A 12,198-nucleotide genomic window follows, 5' to 3' on the forward strand; every position below is an offset into this window, starting at 1 on the left:
AATTGAAACATGATCACCCCCCCACCAAAAATTTAAGCTTTGGTTTTTCACCTGGAAACTCAGCACACGTTCCCAAGTAGCCTTTGAAGGGTTATGGATATTAGCTTGTTGATGAATTCAGTGCCTCCTTGGTAGAAAAGCCTTCTTGGAGGAGTCTATTAAACCACAGTATATGGCCTTAGTGCTAGGGAGGAGGGAACTTGGCATTGCACCCTCACTCCCCAGGGCATGGCACAGGGAGAACTCACAGCACAGGCACCCTGTGGTTACCCACACATGGAGTTTTGCTTACTGAACTGGGGGAAAATCCAGGGCAGCTTCCTGGTTTTTACTCTCATAAGCAGAATGGAGTCCCTGCTCCAAGGGTCTGGGCTGACCTTGGACAGTGACTAGCAATTGTTATCTACCATCTCTCTACCACTGGGCAGGGAACCAACAGACCACATCATTCTTCTTTGTGCTCCCAGCTCCTAGCACCCAGCACAGGATCTGCTAAGGAGTGAATGAATGGAGGAACAAATACATCTGACAGCTACTACTACTACAGCTAAGTTGCTTCAGTCATGTTCGACTCTGTGCGACCCCACTAGGCTCCACCGTCCGTGAGATTCTCCAGGCAAGAACACTGGAGTGGTTGCCATTTCCTTCTCCAATGCATGAAAGTGAAAAGTGAAAGTGAAGTCACTCAGTCGTGTCTGACTCTTCGAGACCCCTTGGACTGCAGCCTACAGGGCTCCTCCGTCCATGGGATTTTCCAGGCAAAAGTACTGGAGTGGGTTGCCATTGAGAGCCCCAAGCAATTCTCAGCGTCGCTATTTGAGACTCACCAGGGCTACTTGTTAATAATGGGAATTTTTTGGCGCTACTGCAAAGCCACCGAAGCAGAAGTTCTGACGCAGGGCTAGGAAATTTGCATTTTTAACGAAGTTCCCTGGGAGATTCCCACATGTGTATAGAAGTTTAGGAATCCTTGCCCTAGAGGAACTCTGCTGACTGGGATTCTCAGAATGCTCTGGGCTTTTGAGACCTAACAGCCAATTCGAGACTGAGTTTTATCCGGTGTTTGTTAGAAGCAGGGTTTCCAGGTGAGAAAGCATTCCGAGATTTGCAGACCAGGGAGAGGCAATGACAGGGCGAGAAACTGGAACGGTGGGCTCAGGGAATCAGAGGTAGCAGGCGCCCTAGACCATCAGTGTGCAGTTAGGGACACAGGTCTTATTCTCCAGTGTTCTCAGAGGAAGGTGGCTGGGAGGAGAGCTCTTAAGAAAATTAAAGAGACTAGGGCCCCAGACTAAGCCAGAGTCCCGACCTGGGATGCCTGAAGAAATCTCTTTAACACACCAACTGGCAGCCACAGGCCTGGCTCCCAGGCGAGAATGCATACTGAATCAATTGAAATTGAGTCACGGATATAATTAATTTAATGTGTTTAAACGATTTTCCGTATAGTAAACATGCTGAATGAGGGTGACCCAGAATAAAGTGCCTGCCTGAGAATGAAAAAATGGATACCGTGTGTGCTATATAATGAAAACCCTTCAGCAAATAGAAAATGCTTCAATTTATTTCTACCTCCTGTTCCCTTCCTTTCCAACTCTTTATTTATATCTGAACTTGGCCTTCTGCGGTCTCCTTGGACCACAGGGACACTTTTTATTTTGTCAGAAGTTGGTCTTTTTTCTCTGATCAGAAGACAATTTTAATGAAACCTGTCTAGAGCCCAGTGACAAGCACATATTAATATGTGACGGAGGGGATAAGGAGGAAGAGGGGAAAAAAAACCTGAAGACCTGTTTCACTATTGCAATCTTTTTCTCAACTAATGGAAGATTTGTATAAAGAGGAGAGAGACAGCACCAGTGTGGTGACAGCAGGTGCATCTGAGCTACTGTCCTGCCTAAATCGAACCTTCTTTCTCTGTGACTTTGAAACTCTCCGTCGGTACCGCAGATACTCATCTGCGACCCGAGGGGGTTGAATTTGAGGATCTCTAAGATCGCCTTCAGTTCTGACATTCTCTGAATCATGAGTCACAAATGAGACCAGGCATAAATATGCGTCAAGGAATGTCCCATCAAAAAGAAACTCATCTTCAAGCTGTGCAAAGCCTTTCAGGCAGCCTCATCTAATTGCGCATCAAGTAGGGATCATGTATTATTTGGCAGCATTTAGGAGTAGTTATAAATGATCTCCACCTGAGCTACATCAGGCATCTAGACAAAATGCTGCGTTCTAGGATTAGGAGAGGCTTCCTAGATTCTGTAGCTCTCTATCTAGCCACTTCAACTTGGGATACTACAAATTCATTCTATTAAATGGAAACAAAGCGTGACAAGATGGCCTGAAAAAGTGGAACCATATTTTGAGACAGCTTTGCCACAATGCTACTAGTGGGACCCCTGGTGAATTCCACCCCTCTCTAAGGGTCTGTCTGTGAATTTGTTCCATGGACAGAAAGAACTTCTGAGGCATTTGGTGCTCTATGGAGCCTTTCTGAGGGAGAGATCTCAGGAGAGGGGAGGTGGGACATGGAGGGGGCTGATCAGGAAGTGCTCTGGGATCTTCTTCCATTCACCTGAGAATCTCCTCTTTAATTTATATTGCACACCAGGGACCACGTACAATCTGATAACAAGAAGTTCTGGGGATAAAAAAACCTTTTTGAAACCACTGGGCTGAGAAAAGCTGTTAAAGTTTTCAGTCTGCGTCCAGGCTGCGCTGCAGACATGGCCTTTACTGATAACTAACAAGAGCCTTCACTTCCGAGCTGTGGGAGCAGATGTCCAGGTCTCAGGTCAAGAGGGGCTCTATTTAGGAATCTGGAACTCTCCTTCTTTTTAGCAAACCTCAATGCTCCCCAATGCCCAGAGCAGTGGTTCTAAACTCTACTATGCATTAGGGGGTCTGTTAACCCACAGATGGCTGTGCTCCAACCCTGAGATTCTGATCCAGTGGGTCTGGGGTTAGGCTCAAGAATTTGCACTCCTAACCAGCTCCCAGGAGATGCTGGTGCTGCTGGTCAAGGCACACTTGGAAAATTGTTGGCCTGTAAGAGAAGGCCAGCCTCCTTAGCTTTCCCTACAGAGCTGTGCCCCAGCTCACCTTCCCAGCCTCACCACCCTCCCTTTCAATATTCCCAACAAAGTACACGCACCTCACCACACTCCATCCGGCTGGACTGCCAGCCCCCTGTCTGCAGGTCTAAGGCACAACCCAAAAGATCCCACTTCCAAAGTCTTCCATGACTTCTTCATCAAAGGTCACAGAAATCCCCCTAGGCTTACACAGTCTCTCCCATGGTGCTGAGCACTTTCAACCTCTTAATGTCATTTGAGTCCAGGTCTCACCCCTGCATCTGGACCACAGACTCCAGGACAAGGGGTCTATCTTACCTCAGAGTCCATACCATAGTCTACACTCAGCACCTGCACAAGTCCTGGCCTGTCAGACCAACAACCCAAGCCTGAGTGCATGCAGAAAGGAACATGAACATGTAAGAAATACCCCAGTCAGCTCATCTTATATACTCCCAAGACAGACTGATTCTCTAAATGCCTTTTTAAATGAGAACAATGGGCAGCACTTTAGCCATTTCAAACTATTCTTTAGGCAAATTTCCCTAATTTTCTGGGAGCACAGTCAGTGACAAATACATCATCATGAGACATAAATGACTACCACTTATGTTCATGACCAGAAGGTAGTGTGATGCAGCTATTAAGAGCTAGAACCAGGTTCAAATCCCAGCTCTACCTCTGATTAGCTGTGGTACTTAAATGTTCCAAGCTCCAGGCTCCTCAGCTCTACTGGGGGTGGTAACAGCACCCCCTTCTAGGGATGGCACACAGATCCAGTGAGACAATTATTAACTACAGCAATCACTAGCACTTCCTCCGTGTCTACATGTGCCTAGCACTGGGCATACATCATCAAGCTAATCTACATAAATGCTTAGCACATATCTAGCACATCATAAGCATTCAAGAAATAGTGATTCTCATCATTGCCAATTTTCCTGACTTCTGTGCAAGACAGTCATTATTACTCCCATTTGCCAGCTATTTCAAGAATCTTGAAACTCAGAACAAGTAGCTTGCTCAACCAACTTCTAGGACAGTTTTTAATTTGTAACAGCTAATGTTTATGACTGCCTTGCCAGGTAGGTATTATTCCCATTTGGGGCTGAAAACACTCTGTAGTCTGAAGACCATAACTTGACAGTGTAAGCCCAGGATTTGAACCTGACTCTGGATCTAGAGCTTCTGTTGGCTCACCCCCACCCCACCACCTGCTGTATTCCACCTGCTCTGTGTCAACTCACTGTGGCCTTTATAATCCACAAGCTATAGAGAGGCAGTTTCCCAACACGTCAGAGAGCGTTACTGGCCATGCCTGTTTCAGCAGCCTTGCAATCACAGAGCCCAGAGGAAGTTATTTCAATAAGCGAGAAAATGAACCATATATTAGAGGGCCTGTAACACAGTGCCTCTTGCCCTGTACGTCTCCAAGGGGTGCTAAGGAAAGCAGAGCCCGAGGGACTGGGACTGACCGTGACCCCGAAGAAGTTGGTCTCGTTCATGGCATTGAGGATGATCTTGCCCAGCGTGTGGTCCGTGTAGTTGAAGTCCTGGATCCGTTGGTGCCGGCTGCTGGCGTGCAGCGTCTCCATAGCCCTCTGAAGCGTCTTGGCGATAACCCAGATGCCGTCATAGGCATACCCGTGGAACTTGCTGGGTCCTACTCCTGACCGCTTGTTGTTGTACTCTCTCTCATACTGCTGTGGCGTCTGGAATATAAGGAGACCCGGGGACACCAAGTTACAGCCAGCCGGGACACGAAGCACACGGTGCTGAGAGCTGACACTCCCCAGTGCTTAGCATGAGCCAGGCACAGTGCTAGGCTCTTAACATGCATTATCGCATCTAACCCCCACAACAACCTTATACACTGGGACTATTATCGTCCCCATTTACAGATGAGAAATTGACTCAGGAAAGCTAACTTGACTGGGACCAAGTGAGTGGCACGGCTGGTATCTGACCCTGGCTGTCTGCCAAGACCAGTGGAAGGAAAAATGCATCCCGAGCAGGCCTCCTCCTGACATTAGCTGGGCCTGGAGCTACAGTAACAGTGGAGGCCCATATACCGTATGTCTACATACTAAGTTATAGATGACAAACAGTCTGTTCAATAAAATATTTTCCATATTTTTGACATAATGGATTAAAGGAAGGTAAATAAACCTTCCTAACAAGCTAGAAGGCCAGGTTTGAATTCAGAAGTCTGAGACCCCTCAGAGCTTCAGTCTGGACACAGAAGCACAGGGGAAGCTAACTTTGCTCTGGGGCCCACCTGTTCTCTTCACGTGACTCCATCCCACAGGCCAGTCAAGCTCAGTCTACTCTCTTCTGGCATCAGTAGTCCCATGACCACCCAGAGGCTCAGTCCTCCCTGAAGAGGCTCCTTGGACCCTGGATGCGGCTCCAGGCATTTGGGCAGGGAATTCAGGGTATGGCCCAGGATTGGGAGGGGTGTAGGCTCCGGGTGGGCAGGTCCCTGTGGCCTTGTGGATTTTGAACCCCGTGGGGCTTGAGTGAGGTCTTCTTAGAGCATGGGGCCCAGGGCAGGTCCTAGTTGTCCCGATATAAGGTCCCTTCTGATCTCTACATTGTGCTCTTCCCTTTCATCTTCCATAATACAGCAGGGTCTGCGAATAACTTCGCATTAAAAAAATTTTTTTCTCCCATTGAGCTGGATTTCATAAAAGAATTTCATTGGTAATATTAACATTCTGATTGAGGCCACAAAGTAATGAAACTGCCTTTTTACTCTAGTCCCTGAGGCTTATAGATCCAAATGAATGCCGCTCCAGGGGAACCCATTACCCTCAGCTCTTCATGGGCCTTTTCTCAAATCACTTCCGAACTCCTCTGCCAGAAATGTCATCAGAGCCCAGTGGCTTAGTCTTTGGATGAACTCTCCTTGGGGGCAAATCAAACATAGAAACCAGAACTCATTGTCAGTTTATACCAGAAAAGGCCCCTTAGAGACGGTCACACCTGCCCTCTCAATCTGCAGCAGGAGACACAGAGAGGTCTAGAGACTTGGCCAAGGTCACACAGCATGAGTGTGTGTGTGTCTCTGTGTGTACAGCTAGACTGGTCTCATTTTATCTTTGCTGCTTCTCACATGTTTGAATTTTGAGGTCATAATTGCCTTTTGAAAACTACCCCAAGTTGTTTGGGGCCAGTTCTGGTATCGGAGTAGAGTGGTGAAGCTAAGCCATTGAAGACTGGGTTACTCCGTGGCTGGATCTCAAGTCTCTCACCCTTGGCTCAAGGTGTTAGCAGAGCCTGGGTACAACCAAGCCACTCCAAATGTGGAATCTGCAGACAACCAAATGAGGAATCTGCCTGACCAAATGTGAATGGTAACCCAGCAACAAATCCACCACCTTTAAAAAAACCCAAAAATATTTTGGCTCCTATTGGATAGCTCAGGTTTTATCTATTTATGATTTCCTTTGGAAATGCATCATGTCCAGCCATCACTGTTCTGTTCATGAGTCAAAATACCCGGCAGAAGTTCTTCAATTCCAAGAGTTCTTCAAGGAGACAGCACCGTCTCTAGCCCAGCCCAGCTCCTCAAGCCCCTTCTCATAGGTAATTGCACCCCTCCACCCGGAGGCTGGCTCTCCACAGGCATCCTCTGCCTGCTCACTTCTTATCAGGGAGCATGAGATAGTCTATTATGAGGCTTCCTCTCTTCCCTAAACCTGTTGGGTCTCCTTCACTCACACCAAATTTGTTTGCACTCGGGGCTGTTGCACTAGATGCCTCCTCTGCCAGGAAGCTTCTGCCCCAGCTCTTGCCTGATATTCTCGGCACACAAACGTCAACATGTGTGGTTTCTCAGGGATGCTTCCCTGACCCACCCTTTCCACAACCTCCTCCTGCCAGGCAATCTCTATCCACTAGTTTTATCTTCTTTATTACAATTTTTACTTTCTGCAATGCATCTACCCAAAGAATTAAGCTCCAAGGGGTCAGGGGTGTTATCTTGATCACAGAACCCAAAACAATACCCTCAGAGACCCTTTCTAAGCATTAGTTTCTCCATCTGAAAAGTGAGGAGGTTGGACCAGGTGATCTAGAAGCTTCCTCCTGGTGAGTGATCCAGGTAGGAGCCTGGCACCGTGGTAAGAACACAGGATTTGGAAGCAGGCTTACCTGCCTTCCAGTTCCAGCCCAGTGGTTTGGTAACGTGACCTGGGGCTGAGGTCCTATCTCCTATAGGTCTCTGCATCCTCCCGTGTAGGTGGCTGTGACAGTTCCGTGAGATGAAGTGTGCACATCAGTCCTGTGTCCAGGATGTGTTGGTGCTCCAGGAACTCCAGTCACTGCTAGTAATAGTACAGGTGGTTGTTCACCTGGCCCCCTGGAACAACTGCTCACCCAGGATGCCCTGAAGACCCAAGACTTCGCCTATGCCGATAGAGGATAACAGCCCTCTAGTGTGTGAATGGCCTAGTTTTACTTCCTTAGCTAATTTCCAATTATTGGACATTGAGGCTTTTTCTAATTTTTCCCAATTACAGGATTGCAAAAAAAAGCATCCTTGTATCTAAATTTTCTGAACACACACTGATAATTATTTTTTTGGAAGAAATCCCCAGATATATAATTGCTGAGGCAAAAGGTATAAAAACCTTAAATGCTATTCACACATCTAAAGGGCCAAATTATCCTCCCCAAACATGAAAAGCTAAAATTCCACTCTATATGAAAGTGCCCATTTCCTTGCATCCTGGACCACAATAGGCATTTCTTTCTTTCTTTCTTTTTTTTAAGTTGCTCAGCATGCAGGATCTTGGTTCTCCAACCAGGGATCAAACCTGTGCCCCTGTAGTGGAAGTGCAGAGTCTAATCACTGGGCCACCAGGGAAGTCCCTCAATTTTTAAAATCATTGTTAGTTTCTCAAGAAAAAAATGTACATCTCTTTTCATTTTAATTTGCATTTCTCTGGTTAACTATTAAGAGTGATCTCCTTTCACATATTGATGGGCAACTTTCACTTCTGAGGTGTATTTTCTCTTTATACCATATTGCTATGGTGAGAGTCACAACTTTTACTGCTTTGTTTCAACATATCCTTGTTATTTTTCTATTTGGCTATATTTTTCTTGATTTTAAAATGTAATTTGGGGGAATTCCTTGGCAGTCCAGGGGTTAGGTAGGATTCCATGTTTTCACTGCAGGGGGCCTGGATTCAATCCCTGCTCGGGGAACTGAAATCCTACAAGATGCACAGCATGGCCAAAAAAAGAAGAAAAAAAGAAATTTGTGTCTATTTCAGGGTATTAATCCAGCTATTGGCTATTTTTAAAGTATTAAAAATTTACCTGAATGTCTATTTATCTAATTAATTGCTTAAGCACTAAAGGAATGAGGCCTCTTGAACTCTTCTCTCCAAGACTTTGCTGCTACAAGGCTTTTTCTGATGCAGGCAAAGGCATCCAAGGGCTGGTGGTGTCTCTTTGAGTCCTGTTTGTTCAACCTAATCAGTACATTCAGATGACGTTTCAAGACTTCTTCTCTATCCAGGACGTGTCACTGGGGCATCCTTGAAGGTTTCTGTGACATTCTTAAAGTTGTTGCGGGTGGAGGGAGTCAGACCTTCGGTGAACAGACACAGTATTGCCTCACCAGGAGGTAAATGAGTGTAGTCTTTAAACTTCTTTGATACAGTTTATTGGCGATATTTTCATGTGTGTAGATAATAGAGGGGATCAAGATCAGACTGTTTATTCAATCTGACACTGGGGCCAACACAAGCCCTTATTTATTTTTTAGGTGTACCTCTTATAAATCCCTATCTTTTTCTATCTCATAAAACTGTTCATCAACCAGGGGAAAGGGGGTTGGAGAACACTGGTAATGTGCCTGTTTACCTCACTTCTGTGGGTAAAGTCCTTGGAGTGGGACACCCAGGTAGCTTAGCCCTGAAAGGTGACCTCATTCTCACTGTCTTTGCAAGCACCAGGCTGAAGTCATTGCTACCACACTATGTCCGGGACCATTCATCACTGTTCCCCGGTGAAGCCGGCACCAATATCCCTCAGGCAAAACAATGACAGCAGGAAGAGACACTCTCACAATTGTCTGAGAAAAGCTAATAGTTGTTCTTAAAGCAGGTCTCCAATTATTCAGGGCAGAAGAATTTCTTCTGCTGTAAAGCAGACACTGAAGACTGATTGATTACCCACTCTCTGAGGTCAAGTTTATTCTGAGAGGCTAAAAGTTTCTGAGAAAACAAGTTTTATATGAAGAGTCCCAATTACTGACAGGTTGTGCCCCACATATTTTTGAGAGGCAGTTGTTGGAACGTGGAACATATTTTCATACAGAAATTATGTTATAAATAGTGGTTAGGTTCCCAGGCTAGCCCACACAAGTTTGTTACCCCACACTGTGACTAAATGTTATGGGTCTGTCATCCCAACAAAACCAAGCTGAGTCCCGCTTCTTGGGAGAGGGAAGTCTCATGGACAGAAGAGAGGAGAAGGGGGAAACATCTCCTTCCACGTTTCCAACTGCCACCCCAAACCCCGCAGAGCGGCAAAACCAGCAGAGTTTCTCTCTAGCACCCTTTGTGGGATGTTGCAACCACAGTCTCCTTTGGAAGGTACACTAGGGGACAGTCTACTGGCTCTTTTACTCTAGTTTGTAGGTCACCCAAGGAGCCTGTTGAGAATGCAGGGCCCCACATTTTGTTTTATTGTGTCTGTGGGATAACTTGGACAACTGTATTTTAAAAAATCTTTTAAGACTTCAAGAATACATAAATTGGTTAACATTGATTAAGTCCCTCTTACAATCTGATTATTGGATTTTCCCAACTTCCAGGTGTGTTCTGAGCCCTTTCTCAGACTCTTTCAGTGCTGGGAAAGTCACTATGTCTTCAAGGAGAGCCTTCCAGTTAAGGAATACTTGATGTCTATGAGATCAGTCTTCCAGATACAGAGTTTATACCTATCTCCCTGTACCTTGCTATGTTTTTCTACAGAGCTGCAAAGAACATGTCTGCTTCCTCTTATCCATAACATATCTCAAAGAGCTCAGTTCAGACATCCACTCTATGATGAAATAGGTTATATGAGACTAAAGCTCCCATGAAGAACATTAAGGAAAGCAGAATAAAATATAAATATAACTATCCAAAGGTATCAGAAAGCGACCAGGACATCTAAGACTTGAAGAACCAAGATCCTGGAGGGAAGAGAAATGTTTTGAGAAAAGTCCAACATTCTTTGCTGCTTCCCCCGGAGGCATTTGTTGATCTGTAAGTGGGAAGGCCAGTTGTAGGAACAGAAAACAGTGGATCAGTGTTTTCATCAGTCCCTCAGAGATGGGAAGACAAAAAACTATAGTTCAGGGTTATCTGGGTGGCAAGGCTTATAGGGCCAAAGTCTCACAGGAAGAGGAACCACCGGATACCAGTATGCACACTGACATCTGCACTTGTGATATTTGGTGATACCTAAGCTGCATAGGGAGGATGGCATGGCAAACCACTCCAGCATTCTTGCCTGGAGAATACCCGTGGACGGAGGAGTGTGGCTGGCTACAGTCCATGGGGTCGCAAAGAGTCGGATATGACTGAGGGACTAAGCACAGCACAAGCTGCATAAAACAAGGAGGATGAGAGGCACCAGATGAAAAGTGGTGGCTAAGGAGATAACGCAAGCAGGTATGTTTCAAGTCTCAGGACATTAGGAACAAAAGTTGGAATCCAGGGCCAGTAAACATCCCAGGATTTTAGTTTAGAATGTTGAAGGGCAGATAGGAATAAAGTCAAACCAAAATAGACCAGATATTATGAAAACTAAAGCCAAGCCTGGAATCATCTCAGTTCTTGACTGGATAAAGTGAACTGCCCCTATTCTGTTTGCTCAGAGAAAAATCTTCTCTGAAGAAAGATAATGCCACCTGTAGCTTCTTTAATTTTTCATATTGAATTCAATTAATTAAACTTACTAGGTATACCAGGTAATAGGATCAAAGCTTAAGAAAAAGAAGGAAGAAAGAAAGGAAAAAAGAAAAATAGGCAACGAAGCAGATCTACAGGTGGTTCATATCTTGAATATATTAGGCCTGGACTTTAATGTGGCAGGTTTATATGTTCAAGAAAATAGACCAAAGGTACAGAATATCACCAGAAAACAGGGAGCAAAGAAAGAAAAAAAAGAATAAATTTAAAATCCTAAAAATTTTAAAATATTAATACAACAAATGAAACTAAGAACTCAATAGATGGATGAAACAGTATATTAGACACAGCAGAAAGTAGGCTAGTGAACTGAAGAAATGTTAGTAGTAAACATTCAGCCTGAGGCACAGGGAGAGAAAAAGGACAGAAAATAAGCAACAAACATAAGAGACATATGGAATGTGTTGAAAATGTATAGCACATATATACTGCTGCTGCTGCTAAGTCGCTTCAGTCGTGTCCAACTCTGTGCGACCCCATAGACGGAGCCCACCAGGCTCCGCCGTCCCTGGGATTCTCCAGGCAAGAATACTGGAGTGAGTTGCCATTTCCTTCTCCAACGCGTGAAAGGGAAAAGTCAAAGTGAAGTCGCTCAGTCGTGTCCGACTCTTAGCGACCCCATGGACTGTAGCTTACCAGGCTCCTCCGTCCATGGGATTTTCCAGGCAAGAGAGCATGTATATGACTGGTGTCCTAAAATGTGAGAAAAGGTTAAAAAGGCAGAAGCAGTATTTAAGGGATATTTTCCTAGAATTTCCCCCAATACATATCAATCCACTGATTCATGAAGTTCCATAATGCTTAAACTCCAACCAAGATAAAACCAAACAAAACCGTACTTCAGCACAGCATATAAAACTGCTAAAGAGTCAAGCAAAGATAAAATCTTAAAAGCAGTTAGAGAAAAAAAAAAAAAAGGATGCATTATCTTCAAAAGAGCAACAATTAGTCTGATGGCTGATTTAACAGAAATAAGGGATGCCAGAAGACAATGAAATGACCTCTGAAAGTGCTGAAAGAAAATAACAGACCACCTAGAAATCTACACCTAATTAATAGATCTCTCAATATTAAAGGTGAAAGAAAATTTTAGACAATCAGAAACTGAGAGAATGTGTCTCCAGCAAGACCAAAAAATGTCTTTTCTT

General features: G+C 44.9%; 1 protein-coding gene across 1 annotated transcript in view; it reads right to left on the reverse strand.

Moving 5' to 3' along the window:
- GABBR2 (gamma-aminobutyric acid type B receptor subunit 2) overlaps nucleotides 1–12,198 on the reverse strand; it is a 367,555-nt gene that overhangs the window by 130,851 nt on the left and 224,506 nt on the right. The window contains exon 7 of the mRNA XM_081511648.1: nucleotides 4,550–4,786. Coding sequence (XP_081367774.1) covers nucleotides 4,550–4,786 — 237 coding nt within the window. The remainder of the gene's footprint in view (nucleotides 1–4,549; nucleotides 4,787–12,198) is intronic.

This window comes from Giraffa tippelskirchi, chromosome 1, assembly GCF_054371585.1.
Source record: "Giraffa tippelskirchi isolate mGirTip1 chromosome 1, T2T-mGirTip1v1.2.pri, whole genome shotgun sequence".
NCBI lineage: Eukaryota > Metazoa > Chordata > Mammalia > Artiodactyla > Giraffidae > Giraffa > Giraffa tippelskirchi.